We start from the raw sequence: 21,910 nt of genomic DNA, 5'->3' as shown, positions 1-21,910 counted from the left end.
AATGGCAGAACTTTGCACTTGCCTTTTTTGAACTTCAGGAGGTCAAACATGATCTCCCCTTCATAAACCTATGCTGATAGAAAATCAACGGAATCATTGAGAAAGTAACATACAGATGTTACCTTCAAATATGGGAATCACATGCAGTTATGTCTGGTCCCACCAAATAATCCTCTCATAAGATAATTTTCAGCTACGAACCTTGTTTTTAAAGCTTGGTTCCCACAGCCAAAACTTAGGAGTGTTCTAACTTAGTGTTCAATACAACTGACTTCAAAGTTCAGCCCAGAGATAAATAAAACTATGCTCAGTGTTTAAAGATCTGCAGAGCATTCGGACTAGGAACTTAGCCCAGAATTAATTCAAACAAATTAATTTAAAACAAATGCATTAAAAGGAGCTAAACTTAAAAAGACTCCCTTCTCTAGCTCTTCTTCACAAAGACTAATGTTTACATAGTATGATTAAGTACAGACAGTCAAACCCGTAGCAAACATGATTAGGATACTCACGTGTAGTTTCAGTTCCACGGAGGCCCTCACTAGCAGCATTTGAGTATATTGCAAATACAGCTATCTGGTATTCAGTTAAAGACATCAGGTTTTTCAAAACTGCTGTTGATAAACTTCCATCTACCACAACCTGTTTAGAAGAAAGTTCAACTAAATATGCATATGGCAAATTAACTGTATAGCTATCGAATCCAATTCATATAATGAATTTGCTTTTGCTACCTTTGTGTACAGTGAGGCATCTGAAAAAAGTATGTGTATAATTCAAATGTTTAGCTGATGGAAGTAGTCATTCAGAATAAAGATGCTGCTTAGATGATTGTATGCAATGCAGTTTAACTTTGTGTATTGGTCACTTTTTAACGAAATTACAACATTATCAGAAATATTCCTTTAGTACTACATACATAAACACTGTACTACCAGTTGACTGATGCATGCCCATGCTAAATCCAATCTTTCTAACGAAAAAAGTGATTAAATATATCCTTAGCAAAATCCTTTTCTTTTTCTATGTTTCCGTTTACTTTCGTGAGGTGTCAGCCAAAGCCAAAATCTTGTTCTACTGCATTTTTTGCCCACCTCCAGAATGCCTCTAATTCCTATGTAAATAAGCATCTCAGTACATTTTCATTGATTAAATGTAGACATTCCAAAATGTAGACCCATGTTTTCTTCCTTTTCTGAATTATTTGTACTTAGAACCCAAAATCCGGCTTACCATCACCTCATACTTCTGTTTTTGCAAACAGAATAGCACAGGGGAAGTTGCTACAGTTTGTTTCAAATATCTATATGTGCAAATAAAAATATAGGCACCTTACTGAAGGCACAATTCACCCCTCCCCTCAAAAGTGCTCACACATTTATAACACATTTACTTTATAATACATGACAGAAATGCAACATAGCCACTGACCTTCAGCCTCATCATACATGACCAGATTTATAGTATGCCTCAAAGCCCATACAGGCAATCTTGTGGTAGGTTTAAATCAGGCCATGGATTTTCTGTCGGGTTAGTTCTTCCTATTAAAACCTTCTGGGAAGCTTGTGTCCTCTTACCTCTTCAGGTTGTCCTCCTCGAGTGGGATAATACACAACTCTGTATTTTTCCACTTTGCCTGGAGCATGAGTCCAGCTAACACGGAATCCTCTAGCTGTTATATCAGACGTGACCAAATCTGTGGGAGCTCCAAGTGAAGCAGCAATTGTTCCTAGGTTACAGACAACAGAAATTTCTTATTCTCCTCTGCAAAATAATTATTTGGTTTGCTGGATTTACTGAAGCTGCAAAGATCTCTCCTCATCGGTAAATCTAACGGTTGGCTACTGTGCATTTATTTAGGTAAGTTGCAATGGAAACAAACAGCCAATAATAATAATGAACGCTGCACATGGAGTTCCTAGTAGAACTAAGGCTCTCTGATATTGCAAAAAGCTCTTTATGAAATAGGAAAAAACACAAAACTAAGCCTTCCTGTCCTTCCTCCTACCACACGTTCAAGCCTCTTTTCTGTTTTTTTTTTTTCCCTCCCCAAGTGTCTTCCTCCCAGTTATGAAAAACATCCATGTACATAAACAGCTGTGATCTCCTGTGTTCTTCTGCAGGTCAGAAACTGATATGCTGGCTGTCAGCACACTCAAAAGATATACTGAATGGCCATCTTCTCCAGCAATCATTTCTCTCCACAAAGATGTCATCTATTCATGCTTTTTCCATCATTTCCCTCTCATTTTCTCAATTTACTGCTCGTTCCCTTCACAAGACAGCACTAATATTTTCTTCCAGTCTCAAGTTGAACCAAAACTGAAAAACAGAGTGAAACCACACTAATATACATTTTTGACTGAATTAGGTAGTGTGGTAAAGACAATTTTCCATACTGATAAATGTTAGAAGCTTATTGAAAAATTATTCAGCATTTCTGTGATATCACAGAATCACAAACCAAGCAATATGAGCAAATTCCACTGAAGCCATAGAGAAAGAATTTTCTCAGATAGGACTGTTACTCTGATAAATTCCAGCATTTTCTCATAAACATTTCTTTCATTCAGAAAAGCAAAAAATATTGAAATTGGAGAGGCTTTTTTTTTCTTTTTAATATAGGAACAGTGTTATCCACCACCACCTTTTCTTACACTCTAAAATATATTTGAGAAATGTACTAAATGAGTAAGAAAAACGACTATCAGGAAGGTACAAAGCAATCTTAAAACCTGCAAATTTCAAAAACTTAGGCAACAAAAATAGCAATTTAAGAGATGGAAAGAACAGCACAGATGCAATAATTCCATGCACAGCTGTTAAAGCAATTCACCTCCAAAGCTGTGTATTATTACTTTTTTCCTCCTGCTCAGTACTTGGAGATAAATATAGCAGAATGAATGGGTTTGGGTTTTGTTGTTGTTGTTGTTTTTGTTTGCTTGTTTACTACAGAATATTATAGTGTTTAGCACAATCAAAGAGCCAAAGAGCAAAGATATCAAAACAAGCATAAAACATAGCTGGGAAGATAACTTCCCTGACAATTTACCTTCTTGTGAGCAAAGGAATATACAGCTTGACTCAAATGCCCAAAGCCAGCTTAGAACTGCAGATATTCAGAAAAGGATTTGTAGCTGGAAGTTGATACCAAGTTAGATTAATTCTTATTCACCTTTGATTTCCTTTTCCTGTTCCTCTACTCGTGAACACACTGTTCTGGTAAGACCTTCAACAATAGTATTCATGAAGTTGAAGTCAGCAACGTTGTAAACATGTGTACTGTCAGGTTCAGAAGCAATTTCTTTGAGTTCATTTATATCTGCATTCTTCACACCTTTCATTGAAAACAAAAACAAAGAGAATATTTGAAACACAAAAGAAAAACATCTTGCCTTGATAGAAACTCATAAAAAATTAATAAAATCCAGTTATTTCTATTTGTTTTAATAACCAACTACAACTTAATTGTTAAGATATTACTTCAAAATGTTGAAGTCTGCCAGCATATCTGGCATTTTCCCAACTGTCTCTTGATAGTGTTCAATGAATGTATCCCAGTAAATTCCAGTTACAGTTGTAATGTGCTGGGAAACATACTAAAGAAGATTTAAATTAATGATTATACTGACTGGATATAGATATAAAATAGCACTTACTTAATATACAGGATAACAGATACAAATACACCGAAGTTTAATGGCACACTATATATAGATGTGGCAGAATACACACCGATAGCAAACAGCTCAATGCCTGCATCCCGTAGGTTTTTAGCAGGAGGGATAACATCATCTTGGGATTTCCCATCAGTGATCAATATACCGATTTTAGATACCCCGGGCCTTGCACCAGCTTCAGGCTTAAAACTGTTTTCCAAAATGTAAGTTAATGCAAGACCTGAAAAAAAGAAACATTTTAGGGTAGAAAAATATCCATTTTTTTTCCTCAGATCACAATGTTTATATCTCCACTCAGTTTACAGATCCTGAGAAACCTTTCTATGAAGAATGAGTATGAAAGAATAGCTTATTTAGTGAAACAGCTTTGTTGATGATACTGGAGTTGTATTGAAACTGTATTTATCCTAGGTAGATAGGTCTCCATTTATCCAACATTGAGTGTCTTCTGGGGCTTTAGTGCTCTACTACAATAAGGTCAATAGAAATCTAGAAGCCCCAGCTAAACATATGAATAGTTACTATTGCCAGTTGTCAGATATTAAAGCAGCATTCTTTCCTTCTCAGAACAAAACTTTGTGCAAGAACTTTATGAATAAATTTTGCACTTTCTTCTTCACAGGTAGCAGATTTCACTTCGCCCACAAATAGTTCATGTATATTTTGTTTTATGAGACCTTTTCTTGACTAGAAAGAAGTGGAGCCAGTAAGATAAGCACTTCAGAAATACTAAACAGACATTGGATGAAGCCATTAGCATGCTGCAAAACAAACATCCATTTTATAGAAAGATCTAAAACTTCTCAGTTTGTGCAGCTGGACTTTTTTTTATTTTAATAAAGTGCTGAAGTTAAAACATATACTGTACCTGTTAGTGTATTCCCTCCTTTATATGGTAGATTACGGACTGCATCCAATACAGCGTCTTTTGTGCCATAGGCATTCAAATGCCATTCAATTCGGGGATCACCACTGTACTGTGCAAGACCTGATGTACCAAAAGAAAAGTGCTGCATTAAGAAATAAAGCAATTTTTTTCAATTATCTGTACTATACATATGTGGTTACTAATAGCTTGCAACTGTAACAGGAAAATTGTATTGCTTGATGCTAAAAAAAAAAACAGTAGTATAATGTTGTTCTTAATGGCAACTCCTTTCACTTTCAAAATCTTTCTTTTCAAGTGCTAAGGTAATTAAATATCATGAAAAAGCATGATACCTTACCTACTCTTGTTTTCTCAGATCCCACATTGAAAGCAGAAACGAGATTTTCTAGGAACAGTCGAACAAGTCTGAAATTGAATCGGCCAATACTCCAGGAACCATCTACTAGAATCACAATATCTGCAATAGCTGGAGTTTTACAGGTAAACAGGTTTCCTGTAAATCATTAAGATGAAAACAAAATCTTTAATTAAATAATAAAACTGTAATTACAGAGTTTTATACATTCTTCTTCTCAGTTAGACTACTAAGTTGTCTTCCAGGGGCAAAGTGAGAAAAAAGCAAAGTCACTAAACGTATCTGTCCTAAGTTCCATAATAGAATAGTTCAGCCATTATTGATTCAGCTGTTCAAAATTACTCTTTGGAGATCTACAAGAAAGAAATGCTGCTTCTGAAAATGCAGTACTTCAGAAAGAGAAAGATAACTGTCATATAATGCAACCAAACCAGTTGTTCATTTTCATTCACAAGAATATACACACCGTATAGAATTTCTGACACTTAATTTTAAGTTTGGACAATGCAGAGAGCTCCAAGGAGTTATCTAGACTCCTTTCATAGTCAGTATAGAAAATCTGGTATTTGCATAGTTCATCTCAACCACTCTGAAGAAAACTTCTTTAGCTGTCATTAGAGACTTTAAACTTAAGTAAATCTCACCCCTGGAGTCTAGAGTAAAAATGAAGGCCAATTGAATAAGCTGTATTAAACTGAAGGAGGATGCATTCAATACAGCAAAAGTAAAATACAATAACTTTGAATACAAATTCACAAACTCTATATGAACTAGTACCACATAATGATTAATCTGATGCCTCTTATGGATGTATGAAAATGTAAACAAAAAGACAATAAAAAAATCAAAAGAAAAGACCTGATGAAAATCAGTAGAGATGCTATTAACAGTCTCTATGGTTTAGCTAACCAATGGAGAAATCTGAGGAAATGGGATCAGAGTTTATACATAAACTGCAAGATTAATAAGGCAGCTGTTAGAGAAATGAATTGTTAACAAATTGAGAAGCCTAAGAAAATGTTACCATATTCAGTTAGGGAAAACAACTGGAAAGAAAAGAACTGGAATGCATACCATGGAAGTGTGTGAGGAATGTTTTCCATAATCTCAGACAGAACAGCCAAAACCCACAGAAGTGGCTGCATTACTGTAACAGTAAGGTTGCTGAAAGTAAGGTTGAAGTGGAAGGAGGAAAAACGTATGAATGATGTTACACAGGTATGTCAAACCAGAGCTTATGTTTGAAATATAAAAACAGCAAACCACCTACAAGACTGACTACAGAATAAGGACGGAAGAAGAAAAGCCAAAGTCAAGCTTGCCATAAGAGATATCATGCATGATAATACACAGAAAGAAAAAACAACAACAAAAACCATGCTGACTAGTGAAGTAAGCTGCATCTCAACTTCTGTCATCAGCGCCTATTACATAAATTGGTTGACAAAGGATGCTAACATATAGGGTGGTACTGACAGCAATGATCAATTGAGAACAGAATTATTAGAAACAAGCTGATCTTGACAGCAGATGCTCTGCAAATAAAAAAAATTATTCAGTGAGAAATTATCAAAAAGGTGCATAGCATTAACTCATGAGGAGCTCCTGTTAAAGAGAGAATTAATCACACAGCTAGCAACCCAACATTTCAATATCATATTATTAATGACAATCTTATTATTAAAAGCAAAGCAATAATCTCATAGGCAAAAATAATCTGATGTGCAGAAGGACTTACAAATTGCTAATTATTAAGAGTTAGATACTTTCTGTAGTGTAAATTCACTTAATGGGAATCACAATCCATACAGTTACAGTTAATGTCTTAAACATGTACTGAAAATGTCTTTAAACAAGAAAGGAACATTTCCTACGTGCAGTTAGCAGTGTAGAATGAGTTCTAAACGCATGACAAAAATTCCACTTACAAAGATGCCAAAATAAATATTTTATTTTAGTTTTTACAGTACAAGACAACGCTATTTGAACTGGCAACACATTTTAAAATGTAAACACTGGGGGAGATTTAGTAAGCATCAGAAAAATCTTAAATTGGAAGATAAATCCAAAGGAGGTCCAAATCTTTCTATCACTGAAGACAACAGGAAAACTCCCATTGATTTCAGTGGGACTGAGATCTGCCTTTTTGTGATTTAATTGGAACTTACTGGTCATGGCAAAATCTGTGTTTTAAATATCCTTGCCAAATAAACTTCCTCTTAATGAGCCTGCCTTACTTGAAGTATTTCTCTCCATTGGCCATAAAGTTCAATTATGCCATTCTTGTACTGGCCCTGACTAGCTTCTAAAGCTTCAAATAACTACTGGCAAAGTAAAATGCTACTCAGCACCAGTAAGAATGAGCCCCTGACGCACATCCAAGCAGCTGCACTGCAGCACAGATGTATCTTTTCAGTATGATCCCAGCAGTTGAATTGTATAGCTCAGTGAGGATAGCAGGATTTGTGTGGCTGCATAACCCTTCAAAATTCCTATGATTTTATGCTAACTGTGAAACCCAGTTAGTAGCCCAAGCTGTATTATTTTCTTATCAACCAGTTTTGCATGCAAAGTTTAATACTGCTGTTACAGATTTGTGAACAGAACTCTTTACTGGTTGTAGTAAATCCATTCAGTGCAGCAAAGATCGAAGAATAAAGAAAACAATAACCGCATTCCTTTCAATGTTTTATTTCCACATCATCAGATCAGTGTAAATAGCATCATTCAATTATTTTTTGTTAGCATGTGTGGTTTGATCCAAGATTGTACTGCAATGTGAAAATATGATTCGTTCTTCGTAGATAGGAGATACTTGTTGAATCTTTTCTGCATAAAACATTTAGGTTTTGTTACTTCTGTACACCCACTATTTGCTTATGTTTTCTCCTTGTTGTACTTAAAAGAACTGTAGAAAGATCCCTAAAATGGAATAAACAACAGTGAGATATTAAATAGAATAACATCCTGTCAGAAATTTTCATAACCTGATAGGAATAAAAACACCACATATCATCCTAGCTTATAAAGTTATTCTAAAAGACACACAGTGTAGCGGCTAATTTATACACCCCACTGAGAACAGCCAGTTTCCATTACCAGTTCCAGCAAAAGTCTTTTTCCAATAATCTTTTTATACAACCATACATAGTTATGGATTCTTATAGTGTTTGAGGATAATTATGAACCTTTCAAATACCAGAACATAACTTTAACAGGCAATTTTCCTCAAAGACATCTCTTGAACAAGGATGAAAGCATATAATTTCATATAAAAATTATCTCAAAACCCTGTGCTTCAGTGCACTCCAAACATCGTCATTGTGATCAGGTTGTGTTATTCATTTCCCTTTCACCCACTTATTAAGAAAACTAGTAGAACACCAGTTCCAAGAGCAGGACAGTAGGGAGGTGACCTGTTACCTGATCCTGTACGTCTCCTAATCTTACACAGACAGCATTTTTCTAGTTCTACTTCAAGTATGGCAATCCACACCAAACAGTAATAGAGCCTGCAATTTTTCAATTAGGGAAAATGATGGAAATGACACAACCAGAAGTCAGAAGGCAGGCTTCTCTATTTTACAATAGCAACTATCTCCAGTGCATCAGCTGGGGGAGTTTCTCAAGGAGAAAGTAACAAATTCCCTATCCTTCTATAACAAATTTACAGTCTTCCTGATATTACTTGGCAAAAGGAACTTACCATTCTGTCAAGCAGTTCACTGAAGAGGAAGGAGCTCAATCTGCTCACTTCCTCAAGAATGAAGGGAAAAACTTTAAGAGGCTTAGCATTTCACCTTTAAAGACACCAGCTCAGAACTGCAAGGCTTGTGTGCTCAGACAAGTTATTTGCACAAAACCTTCTTCAGTATTGCCCACAGTCATGTCATCATCATTAGAAAAAATGAATTTAACTGCCTTTGTTTCAAGGAAATGTTTCAAAGAATAGCCATCATTGAAATAATTTTGCATCTACCAAATAAAGTTTCCTTCCTTTGATCCCTCAAGGCTCCAGACATTAAAGATGACTCACTTGCCTGCAATTCCACTGTTTAAGTTCTAATTGCACTACCAAGACTCATGTCAGAATTTGGCTTCCATTGAAGCCAATGATGGCAATGCTGAGAAAGTTATCCAGCTTGATCCTTCTGAAAAAATGGAGAGTTACTGGAGTCTACAAAATGTGACCCCTGAGACATCCCATGAAGGAAATGGAGTACAGAGTTTGACTAGGAAGGGTTCTGACAGTAGTGAGGATACATGGAACAAAGCAGGGTCTGCAAGCTTCTGAAAACAACTACCAACTACCCCTCCATGGCTATTCAACCTGCTATTATTATCTTTTTCATACGTGCATTCCATGAGTTTACAAGCAATGTCAAAAAACAAAAAGCCTTAATCAGAAACAAGTAGAAAAATGATGATTTTAGGTCATAGTGGCTCTTTGATGCTTGGAGTTAATATTACTAATCTTTGAAAGTTCTTTGAAAAACAAAGGGAGAAGCAGCAAATACAGGCACTGCCACACAGGGCGATTCAGTGCCTTAGAAGAACCAGTTCCATTTGCATGTAGCTATGATATATTTTGCAGAAACACATTTGATATTTTTCCTCCCTTTGGTATGAAACTGTTCTCATTTTCAAGAGCCAAAACACACACTTCTGCTAGGACAAGTTAAGACTATAATTCTTTCCGAGTCTGCAATACTTCTTTTCCTTTCTTATTCCTTGTCACAGTGGAAAAGTCAAATAATGTAAAGGAAGAAAGTTCAAGCGGAGGTCAATAATAACAAGGTATGATGGGGAGACTCCTTCATGAGGTAACAAAGAGCAAAAGCCAAGATACTGATAGAAGTAAGTAAAAAATACCTTGTGAATAAAGCATGACCAACAAAGAAAAGTCAGTCCTCTACAATGGCCAACAAGCAGAAGCACAAGTGAGGAAAAGGGCAATATAATTCTACATTAATTAATTATTACTTCTTTTTTTTTTTTTTTTTTCTTGAAAAGGGTTAAAAAATAGAGGGATTCAAGACAGCATTCGGTTCCAAAATGCAGCAGCTCACTGGTTCACGCTTCTGACACTGATATTATTGCACTGTGCTGGTGATATCATCATTGCACTTAGACCTCAGTTTAACAGATCCCATATGTCAGGCTATGGACCAGACAAATGAATACAACATAGCTGCTTTTCTTTGAACTAGATCCAAACATGGCTTGAATTTGAAAGGCTCAAATGCTGGAACATTATTAGGTTGAAAGAGCAGCCCAATGAGGTTAGAAGCTCATCTCTGCTCCCTAAAAAAATCCCCAAAAAAATAAAGCAGCCAGCCCTTTCCCATGCACCATGTTCTGTTCTAGAACACGTCTATAGCCAAATTGGAAGCCCCACAGTTTTGTTATTTTGGAGAGTTTCAACATTAGCATTTCCTGAATCTGTTGTCTAATCATGCTTAGAAAATTTTATGCACATTTGGCTGTGTATACTTAACAGTATTTTGCTTCTTTCATGAAGCACACAGCCATAAACAAATGTTCTTATTGAAAGTATACCTTTTGAATATAAAGCCACAAAACTAACTAGCAGTAAATGATAAAACACATTAATATGTTCGTCTCCATTTAGTAGTAATAATTCTCGACTGTCATACTTCTCTTTTCTATGCATCTGTCCATACACACTGAGTAACAGCTGTACTTCTGCAGCAAGCCCCAGCTTATTGAAAAGTTCAAGGATTTCGTCCTACAAAGCCTTAGAACTTTCTTCCTACACCCTGGCTTTCCAATTTACTTGAGGGACAGAATAAATGTGAAGAATAACTATGAAACAAAACACTAATGTTTGCTGACAGATCACTGTTGATTGATAGCACAGAAGCACTTTCCAAATACCAGCAACAAACTCCCTTTTTCTGTGTACATAGAAAGAAAAAATATGTTAAAACCACTCTGCATTTAAACTGAGTTCAATGTATTTATTTTAAGAACTCTTTCAACGAGGCAACAGCAATACAGAACAAAGCATACTGCTGAAATCTTTCCTGAAACTGAAGTTCAACATGACAAGATGCTATGACCACTTAGTCACAATCATTTACTCTGAGGATGTTCCACAAACCCTCCTACAAAAGTAGATGAAACTAAAGAAACTATTCTGCAGAATACAGAATACCTGTTTGCTCTCAGTTCTGCACCTGACTGCATTAATGTTTTAAATGACTTTAATGACTTTTTAAGACAGAGAATGATGCATTTCTATTATTATGTTATCCACATTCCTATGTAGCAAATACTCTCTTATTTAAGGGTTATTTTTTCCATTTGATTTAGTGCATTATAAAATCTTTGAGACCATTTTCTCTGCCTATCTAGAGGGTAGTTAATCAGGGGACTGCAGACAAAATTAGTACTCAGAAATCCTGAATATTAATTAAGTTGTGTGTGTTAATTCCTCTAAACCACGATAGAGAGCTGGTCTACTGTTGAGCTTGTAAATAAAATACAGCTTTAATGTTACAAGTAAAGTAGTAGAAAAGAGATTACTTGGCTGTAATCAAAATGAAACTCCTGGCCCTTATCTAAAACTATGTTTGTTCTTCAATATGCACATAAATACTTAAATCACCTTAGTGTTTGAAGTCTGAAAAGCAGGGTGAAGGCAACAATTAAAATTTCATAGTTATTCAAGTAGTTTTATGGAGCTCAATAAAGGATCTCTTTCACTTTTTTTCCCAACACAACAGTTGTTCAATATTCAATAAATAATTGTTCAGTTGTTCTTTCTTTCCCCCCATTAATCACTGCATCATAAAGACATAATTACATTCTATTCCATAAATTTTAGGGTTTCTCACCACCCATCTGTTTTCCATTCTCAGATTAATACAATATTAATATTAATATTAGGCTTGCAAAGGATCTCCCATTTGGTTGAGACAAAACACGAGCTTCAGAGCGTCATTCTCCTTTTTTTAAGACAGGGGGAAGCAGAACTGCCCTACCTAAGTCACAAAAGTAACTCAACCAAGCTCTGACAGATACATTATCATTGCTTCCAACCGATGCTTATTGCTACTTCTTAACAGCACAAAGAAACACTAAACATTACGAAACTTAAGGCAGAAACATCTGCCATAGTTTGACACCACCTGTCTGCCCCCTGGGCATTGAGCTAAACTTGAATGTTGAGTCTGAGAGACGCTGGAGGCTGGGACAGGAGTGATGAGATACGGGTGATATTTTACAGGCTACAGCCAATTTATTCTTTTCCAAGGAGCTACCATCCTATGCACGAAATTTACAGCTTTACTCCCTTCATCATTCTTATGAAAGATCAGTGCAAAAGACAAGAAATTTTTAGTACTACATAAACAAGTCAATCCCAAAGACCCCCTGAAGCTAACATTTGCTCCTGAAATAACTGCTTGCACCACTCAGTAGACCTCCTTCTGCTAACTTCCTGCATACAAGGTAACCTAATATGCTCAGACATTAAGGTTGCACTCCAGAGGAGCACTGGCTTGATCAAGGATTCCAGGAGAGCAAGGTATGAGAATACCACAGATCCATTCATTGGAGAATAATGAGCCAAACAGACACATACAAAACCCAGCAGCTGGATAAGGAAAAAGGATTCCCTCATTATGTGCTGACAGACAAGTACAGTCAGTACCAATAACCAGACAGGCAAGACCAGAGAGAATACCTATGAGAGGGAAAACAAGGACTACTCTGCCATGTGAATAAATTCTGTTTCAGCAACTAGAGAACAGTTTTCATACCAAGAGATGTAGCTTAACACCAAGGCTTACTAAGCATACAGGGCACCAGGCAAAAGGTGCTGATAACAAAGCCAGAATCAGAGTTGACAGGTCCAGAATGAGCACAAAGACCTTTACAATAAGTAGTGACGGTGGAAATGACCCTGAACTCACCCCTCCTCACTACAAGTTCCTGCCTAATGTTTATCAACAGTGTTAGTATCAGATGAATGAGACAAACTGTGGAACAAGACTTCCCTCTCAAAGCGTAAGGAGCATCCCTTAAAAGGAACTTGTACAGCAAAACAGCACAAAAGTGAAAGACTTAGTACCTTCTAGCTGCATTCACGAGGAGGCCATCTCAAAGAGCACAGTCCCAGAGAACAGATACCAAATGTTAGTCTTAATCTCATGTGCTGTTGCCAAGAGCACAAAACAATGCTGCTTTGTGACAGATTAATGTGTTGATGCATCAGTCTTTTATTATTATAGCTTCTTTACAAGAGTCTCAGTCTTCCACCTCGGTGTTTATTAATACAGCAGAAGGTGCTGTTGCAATCTTTTACCACCTCACCATTGCTTTTTTTGGCTCACCCTTCCAAGAGTGACACACAAATTTTAAATGCACTACTATGTAGGTTCCGTTGCAAAGAGGAGGTAGAGTCTTCTTTGAAAGAAAATCAACATTTATGCTGTACAGAGGTATTCACCTAGAACGCACATAGTCACAAGCAAGCCTACAGACTTCAAATGGAAGTAAAAAGAATTCATGCTGCCACATGATTAAGAACTGTTAAGGAGTGTCTCTGCACAGTAGCAATGAAAGTATTTAAGTAATGAAACATGTCAACACAGACTCTGAATCTGACTTAAGGTAACAGTCTCTTGCTGCCAGCAGAATCAAACCATGCCAGCGCACTCTGACAACTGGATGGATGCTCAACAGCTAATAACCTGAAGAGCTGAAAAGCAATCTGAAAAGAATGACTGTTCACTCACCTGGGCTTCTATTAATCAGTCATTCAAGTATGAGAGCAATCTCCCATTTCAGGTAAGAATTGATTACACAAAGAAATCAGTACCTTGAGAAAAACTACCAGAAAACCCCAAAGAGCCCACATGGGGCTGGGGGAGGGTGTTCAATTGGAAATAGTTCAGACTCACCAAGAAGTCCTTCCTGTGCTAACATATGAGGATACACAGCTTATAAACTAAGGGGTATTAACCTAAGATTGTGTAATTCAAGGGTTACAAACTGAACACACTGATATTAGGAGCTGGATCGTTTCATGACAAAGCTGAAAGGTTGTTTTTACCTACACTGGTTGAGTAGAAAGAGAGCTATAAATTGCACTTTTTTTTTTTTTTTTCCTGAGCTACAGGTTCTGTAGACATCTATCATCATTGTGTCTATTTTTCATAAAGCAGGTGTGTTCAAAGAGAGTTTCTGAAGAGGGAGACTGTAAATAACAGAAAGGCAGTCTGCCCAATCTTCAGCTTCTGACTGGTGTGGAACATTGTATGAGAGGTAATACACAACAATAAACATGTATCTGATCATAACACGCCAACAGAAGAAAAGCAACAGAGCTAGGACAAGAAGCCGTGAGTTAAGCAGAATCCTAGGTGAAGAACAGAAACTGACCACACCTTCTAATACCAAGCTTTTCTTTCCTAAACAAACCTTTGAATCTCCAGCTAGCGTCTTGGTTTTTCTCAAGAACATACTTCTCTCTTATTCAGTTGACTGCAACACACTTACAGGCAAACTCATGGCCATTTACCTCTTTATAAAGATGTTGAAAGGTGCCATATCTCAGGGTCACTAGCATACTCTTTCTCCTTGACGTGAAGAGAAATAAAAATTGCCCTCTTTCATACCTTTCCTTCCAAGTGGCCAAAAGAAACCTGTGCTAATAGAAACATAATTCATACAGACTTCCAATATGCAGAAATAGCATAGAATGACAATCATTACAATGGATTATGGGCAACACAACTCTCCGTTCTTCTTCCTCTTCTAAGCCTATTTTTAAAGGTTCTTGTGGCCATAATGATGATGGTGTTACAGAACCTGATGCTGCATGCACGGCTACAATCACACATTCAATGGACCTTGGAGTCTGGGTTCTGTCAAGACAGTAACCATAGAATCATAGAATGGCCTGGGCAAAGTCATCCAGGGTACTGTACTCAAAATGACAGACAAGGTCTGATAAGTGCCCTGATTCTATTTATCTGATACTGGAGAAGAGTCTCACAACTGTGGGAAACATATATTACTAAAATCTGTAAATGTAGTAGCACGTTTGGTTTTCTCAAAATCTAAGAAGGATGGCAAAGAGAAAGCATTTAAGAGCTCTGTTCATCTCAGTATTGACTCATCCTATCAGGTTTTCCAGTTGTGGGAGGCAGGAAACAGGAGTGTGCCGAAGGATCGTGGCCAAATCCATAAAAACACTGCCATCGAAAAAAAGGAAATCCAAGTTGCAAGTAGTCAAAAGATTCAAAGGTTTAGCTATGTCCACCCCAGAGAAATTCATAGGATGAACTCTTGGAATAAGCACTGATCATCCAAAACACAATGAGCTAAACTTTCCAAACAATGAGGGAGTTTATTCAAGAGTTTCCTTGCAACAGAGTCCTCCTGGAAGTCATCCAGTAGCTAGCAAGGAGTTCCCAATGTACAAAGCTCTCTATGGTGGTTCACAGGTTTATAGACTGGCATAGAAACTTGACAAACACTTCTCATCAAGTTACACCTGGCTTGGATGGGATATCCTAAATTCGTATGTCAAAGATGTATTCAGCTAAGTCTTCTTCATGTCCTATTTTTAAGCAGATATTTGCATCATCTGAAGTTGAGGAAGAAGTCATCTCTTGCACAGCACGGGTGAAAAACAATCACTATCAAAAAAGAAGCCATGCCTCATTTACATAGTATGGTTGGGGGCCTGCAGATACATCTGCTGGGCAAGTTCTAAATGGATTCCAGACAGAGAATCATAAAATGGCTTGGGTTGGAAGGCACCCCAAGGATCATCAAGCTCCAACCCCCCTGCGACAGGCAGGGCTACCAACCTCCACATTTAATAGTAGACCAGGCTGATCTTGAACACCTCTAAAGACGAGGCATCCACAACCAATCTGGGCAGCCTGTTCCAGCACCTCACCTCTCTCATAGGAAAGAACTTCCCCCTGATATCCAACCTAAATCTTCCCTCCTTCAACTTAAAACTGTTTCCCCCTATCCTAGCATTATCTACCCCTTCAAAGTGTTGGCTTACCTCCTGTTTATAGGCTTCCTTTAGAAATTGGAGAAATTTTAGTACTACGTCAGGAAACCACTGACACACCTGGATTCAAGTGAGAAGCTTACTGGCAAAGTCTGATGATCAGGTGCTGCTTTCACTAGTGGCAGCTGAGATAAACGTAACACAGATTCTCCGTTAGATAGAAAAAAAGCCTCAGAAAGCAGCCAAGTATAAAAGTGAGAGAGTCTGAAACCAAAATGGATCTATAAATTTTCCCTAGGGCTGAGCCATCATAGAGTAGTCAGAAGAGTATGTTGAGGGAAGCATAATTATACATGCTTGCCAAGGTTTTGTGGCGGTCCAGAATGCTTTAAGTACGTTACAGCATGATCCAAGCACTCCCCAGTCTTCTCAAGGGACACACGGGGATCTGAGGCCACACCACAAAGAAACAGGGATGATAAATTCATTTTTAAGTTAATATTGCCTTTAATATCATAGCATACGCTAAAACAAGCAGGTCTTGTACTTACTCCATGGCGCTAGATATTAGAGTAAGCATTCAAAACTGAAAAATAGCACCTCCCAGCACAGCTCTGGGTCTGCTATCTGCTCTAACATAAAGGAGGTCAACATCCACATGGCACATCAAGGAATAAAAAACCTCCAAAAAAATCATGTTTTTTTCTGTATTGTTCTGACTGTAGCTCATCAGACATGGTCTAATATTAAATTAATATATTTTGAGACCTGTAAAGAAATATCAAACATGAGCTAATAAATGGTACCTGCAAAACAGTTAAATCCAGAGTGGGAGACTGCATTTTAAACAAAATTCTGCCATAGTATTAATCCTAGAATCACCAAAAAAAAAATAAAAATCACCTCGCAGACTGTAAGATTGCAGGAAAAAAAAAATAAAAAAAAAATGAAAAGACAGAAAAGAAGTCATCTACATTAAACAACAAATTCAAGAAATACAACTCATAAGTAATAGTGCAGTGAAAAAATGCAAGTGCCTTTCCTCCATTTGCTGTGGTTGTTCTGGAGTTTTAATTCACTCTCATACAATAAACCCGTATTTTCTGCTGTCTTGGTATAGGCACCCAATCCAGCTTCAGAGGGAGGTACATAATGCAGTTGCTAAAATACAAGCAAACCTACATTATATTAGGTTATACGATAAAATGCTTGCCTTTGTACACAAAGGAGCACAGAGGAACAATGACAGTTGAGAGAACCTGAATAAAACTCTTAAAAAAAAAACAACAGGATTACTCCCAAGTCCATCAGAAGGCATATATTTGCTCAGGCTCCAGGAGTGACATCTGTAATGCTGAGTCAAAGGAAAGATTCCCACTTTACAGACTGATAGGGCTACCACTCAGAGGATAAGATTTATTGTGAGATGCCCTATCCAGAGTACTGTGTCTAGGTTTGGGGCCCCCAATACAGGAAAAATGTGAAGCTGTTAGAGAAGGTTCAGAGGAGGGCCATGAAGATGATCAGAGGGCTGGAGCACCTCCTCTACAAAGACAGGCTGAGGGAGCTGGGCTTGTTCAGCATGGAGAAGAGAAGGCTGTGAGGAGACCTCAGTGCAGCTTTCCAGTATTTAAAGAGGAAGGGAATCAACTTTTTACTTGGGTAGGTAGTGATAGAAGAAGGGGGAATGGTTTTAAACTCAAAGAGGGAAGGTTTAGATTAGATCTCGGGGGAAGTTCTTCACAGAGAGAGCAGTGAGGTGCTGGAACAGGCTGCCCAGAGAAGGACGCCCCATCACTGGAGGTGTTCAAGACCAGGTTGGCTGGAGCCCTTGGCAGCCTGGTCTAATACCAGATCTGGAGGTTGGTGGCTCTGCCTGTGGCGGGGGGTTGGATCTTGATGATTCTTTAGGCCCTTTCCAACCCAAGTCATCCTAACATTTCACGCAGGAATGAAGATTGTCTAAGCCTTAGTGTGATATGCTTAGTGGAAGAACCAAAGGTTGGGAAAGGGAGAGATCAAGGTAATTGTAGAAGAATTAGCATAGGAAAATAAAAAGATAAAACTCCTATGCCCAATAATCACACACTGTTCCATCTTCTAATTAAATTCCTTTTGTAGCTATTATTCTGCATGAGAAGCACAATACTCTCTGTACATGTGTGTAGCTCCGAATGCCAGCAACTAAAGTCACTGACACAAGCTCACATGCCTGTGATAACAACCAGAGCAAGTTAGATCTACACCGTCAGCAACTGCAGCGGGGATGACAATTCATGAGCTCTCACATATCCATGATGTTAGAAACAGGAGAAGCAAGGGTACACGTATCAATATATAAAGTCTAATGAATATCAAGCAAACTACCTGGAAATAGGGAAAGCAGCTTGGGAGCCAGGTATCAAAGCAATTATTAGCCTGGGCCAAATATCTGTGTGTCTCTATGAGACAGCTGGAGGAGTAGGCTACAAGAGAGACTAGGACATCTAGGCCTGGAGAGATTCTGCTGTGAAAGTCAACTGAGAGACCTGTCTGCCTGTGTATTTATCTGCATGACACAATTAGACACAAGGGGATCCAAGAGTCAGTTACTGAAGGGGTCATATCTTATTTCCCACTTGTTGGCTTTCATCCCAATCAGCTAGAGAGGTAAACAGGAAGAGGCCACTGATGTTTTTGTTGGTGTGTACCCTGAGTGAGTCTGCTGATCTTTGTGGCCAAACACGTTCGTGCATCTGAGAACACTTAACTAGGAATACACGCTCAGCCTTGCTGCTGGTTGAATATGGAGGCACGGAGATATGGCAAACCTGTCTGACTGTACTGAATGACTGTAGTATTTAGTGCAGTCACTAAATAGGACAAAAGAATTCAAACTGACAGTGAGAGGAAAGTACTTTCCAATAACCTTTACTTTTAGCCTAAGATTGCAGAAACAGACTAACATAAAACAAACAGATGACAGAGTGCTTAGGAAGAACAGAATGGCACTGGGAAATATGCCCATGCAAAACAGTCGTGATTTCTTTCTTCTGCTCGTTCATAATGCAAAAGCTGAAGTGCCCTGCAGAAAGCACAGTGAAACACTGTCAATACAACCAATTATAGGTTGAACAAAGACATAATTAATGAGTTCTGTAGCCTACAATTCAGCAAGTAATTTTTAAAAATACCATAGAAAAGAAACTAAAACCAACATCTGCAGTTATGCTAGCCAGGATGAAATGAGTAAATTAAGAAACACAGCCAACAGAAAAGTATCTCAGAAAGTATTCATTCCTGAAGCTAAGTAAAATACTTCACAACACTGACTTCATACTATCTAGCAGTACATACTGAAGCAGCTGACATTAACTAAACAGACTAATTAGTAAATCAGATCATTAGTCTCTTCTGCTGAACAGCATCTTAATACACTTCTCTGGATTTTATTTCTACACTATGCAACACAGTGCCATTTGATAGCTACAGGGTGAATGCTAAGGATTACCTGCAAAGGCAATAGCAGTATTGGAAGAAGAAAACAAACCCGAGTGTTTTTGAAATTTACTGCACCTCTCATTTCTATCAGCATCTAAAGACCAGCGTGATGTTACTGCAAGAGCTATTATAATCCAAACATCAGATTCATACGCCAATATATTTTAAGGAATTATATGCACTTTGTATTACTTACACAGCACTGGAAGAAGAAAAATATGAAAAACACATTCAGGAAAGAGAGGAAGGCAAATTTGTTTTAATGCTTGTAGTTTTGTTTCCTACTCCCCAATTAGTTTTGTTATTTTTTTGCTTTGTTTTTTAATTATTATTTTAACTGGTGATAAATGGGGTACTTTTTTCCTCAAGTCAAGTCTAGTCTGATTTGCCTGTAATGATATCTGGCAAACAATCCATGAGCATTCTGTCCTGGTTTCAGCTGGGACAAAGTTGATTTTAGAGTCCAGCCGGGCATTCGTGACTGGGAGGTGAGCAATTGCCTGCACATCCCTTAATTTTCATACATCTAATTATCATTACTATAGATTCTCACCCACACTTCCTTTTCTATCCTACTAAACAGATTTTATATTTTTTTGCCCAGAGAGGTTGTGGATGCCCCGTCCCTAGAGGTGTTCAAGGCCAGATTGGATGGGGCCCTGGGCAGCCTGTATATTAAATGTGGAGGTTGGTGGCCCTGCCTGTGGCAGGGGGGTTGGAGAGTCATGATCCTTGAGGTCCCTTCCAACCCTGGCCATTCTGTGATGATATCATCTCACAAGTTTACTCTGTTGCTTTTTCTGCTTTCCACCCACTTCGATTCTCTCCCCATCCCACTGGGAGACAGGGAGAAGGGAACAAATGACCACGCAGTGCTTAGCTACCTGCCACAACACTTTCTCATTTCTGTTCTTCCTATCTTCTCCCACTACCCTCATGGAGAAAGCAACTAAGTAAGAGTTTGGCAGATAGCCTAGGCTAACCTGCAACAACTCTCATAGAAAAAAAAAAAAAATCCCCAAATAAAGTTTGCAAGAAAAAAATAAAATTGTCCCTCTGTGTTTTGTTGTTATCATTAAAATCATTGTCTGAGAACTTTACAGGCATTAACTAAAGCACTTGAAAGGATACAGTCACGTACTTGCCACAGGATGCAGTCAAAACACTGTGATTCTTCTCTCCCTAAAGGGATGTGACTACAGAATCACTCCTAGTATTTCTTCAAAAAACTATAAAACATCTGAGAAGGCAAGGAACGTATTAATCCCTTTCATTGTGAAGAAAGGAGCTTTGTACATGATAGAATTGGAGAAGTGCCAAGGTACAAGTACTCAAATATCAGTGCATGCTGAATGAAGGTGAGTCCGTGAACTTTATCTCAACAGAGAGGAAGAAAAAAGGCTTCTGATGTTACTGAGTGTGCAGCAGTGATAAATCTATCACTAAGCTGAAAACTGACAGGTTCTGAGAAATACAGGAAGAAGATTCAACACTTGAAATTATTTGTACAGAAGAAACAGAGGAGCTTTCTAGAAATCAAACATACCGTTAATATTTGATGTATAAATTAAAAGGTGTATTAATTTGGCATGATGACACTACTGATATACACTGCAGATTTATTTGAGATAAGAGCACAGTACTTTGAGCAGGAAAGAAAGAAATAAATCTTTCCAAACTATCTGAACAGTCAGGACAAACACATGGAAAATTTTAACCTGGGTTACTAGAGCTGCTGAAAAAATTTCTCATGGGCCACACAAACCACTTGACAGAGTTTCTTGAAGAAAGTTATTAGTTAAGTATTAGTTAAGGCACCCCTGGTGCCCTTCAGAAAAATAGCATGATACACATGGATCAACTGGTAAAGCTATCTTAACACACACACTGACATTATGGACTGCGTTCACACACTTTCTGTACATTTTAACAAGTTTATTGCTATGCGTTAGTTTTGCCCCAAAACACTGAGTTGGGATTACATGACCTATTAAAATGCCAAACCTATTCTAACATTCACATCAGAGAATTCTGAGAGACAATTCTTCATAGGCAGAAGAATGAATGATGACTTTTGCCTTTGTAAGGCCTGCAAAGATCATCCAGTCTCATCTTTTCGAACCATCTCTCAGTAAGAAGGCACCTTCTTACTTCAAAACTTGGCTCTGGTACTTGCAGAAATGGTTAAATAAGCTTTTGCTACCCTTCCAGCTAAGACAAGAACGGAAGCATTGACCATGTCCCACCAATACCAGTCTGGACAATAGTTGTTTTCAATTTGCTTTGTGGGCAAAGACTGCTCCATTTTCAGGTAATATATCATACTACCCCATTGTTGGAGGGTTTTTTTGTACTGCTGACTTTTATGGCATCACTAGCTTGAACTAAAGATATAACTCAGCCATAGAATGTATTGGAGATGCTATTAAATGCATCAAATACAGACATAATATCAAAATGTTATGAAACTAATTAAGTGTCTAATTCTTTAGGTCTATTTAAGT

The 21,910-nt window shown here is 37.7% G+C and overlaps 1 protein-coding gene across 7 annotated transcripts in view; it reads right to left on the bottom strand.

Moving 5' to 3' along the window:
- Nucleotides 1-21,910, bottom strand: part of COL14A1 (collagen type XIV alpha 1 chain) — a 116,901-nt gene that overhangs the window by 79,464 nt on the left and 15,527 nt on the right. For all 7 annotated transcript variants that reach the window (XM_010709269.4, XM_010709271.4, XM_010709270.4 and 4 more), the window contains exons 6-11: nucleotides 4,907-5,062; nucleotides 4,549-4,668; nucleotides 3,736-3,900; nucleotides 3,176-3,337; nucleotides 1,578-1,729; nucleotides 513-642 (exon numbers count right to left, since the gene is read on the bottom strand). In XM_010709269.4, the coding sequence (XP_010707571.1) occupies nucleotides 513-642; nucleotides 1,578-1,729; nucleotides 3,176-3,337; nucleotides 3,736-3,900; nucleotides 4,549-4,668; nucleotides 4,907-5,062 (885 nt within the window). The remainder of the gene's footprint in view (nucleotides 1-512; nucleotides 643-1,577; nucleotides 1,730-3,175; nucleotides 3,338-3,735; nucleotides 3,901-4,548; nucleotides 4,669-4,906; nucleotides 5,063-21,910) is intronic.

The sequence above is a fragment of the Meleagris gallopavo genome, chromosome 3 (genome assembly GCF_905368555.1).
Source record: "Meleagris gallopavo chromosome 3, MGAL_WU_HG_1.1, whole genome shotgun sequence".
Classification (NCBI taxonomy): domain Eukaryota; kingdom Metazoa; phylum Chordata; class Aves; order Galliformes; family Phasianidae; genus Meleagris; species Meleagris gallopavo.
Note: the sequence above shows the minus strand (reverse complement) of the source record. Positions and strands in the feature narration are given on the sequence as shown.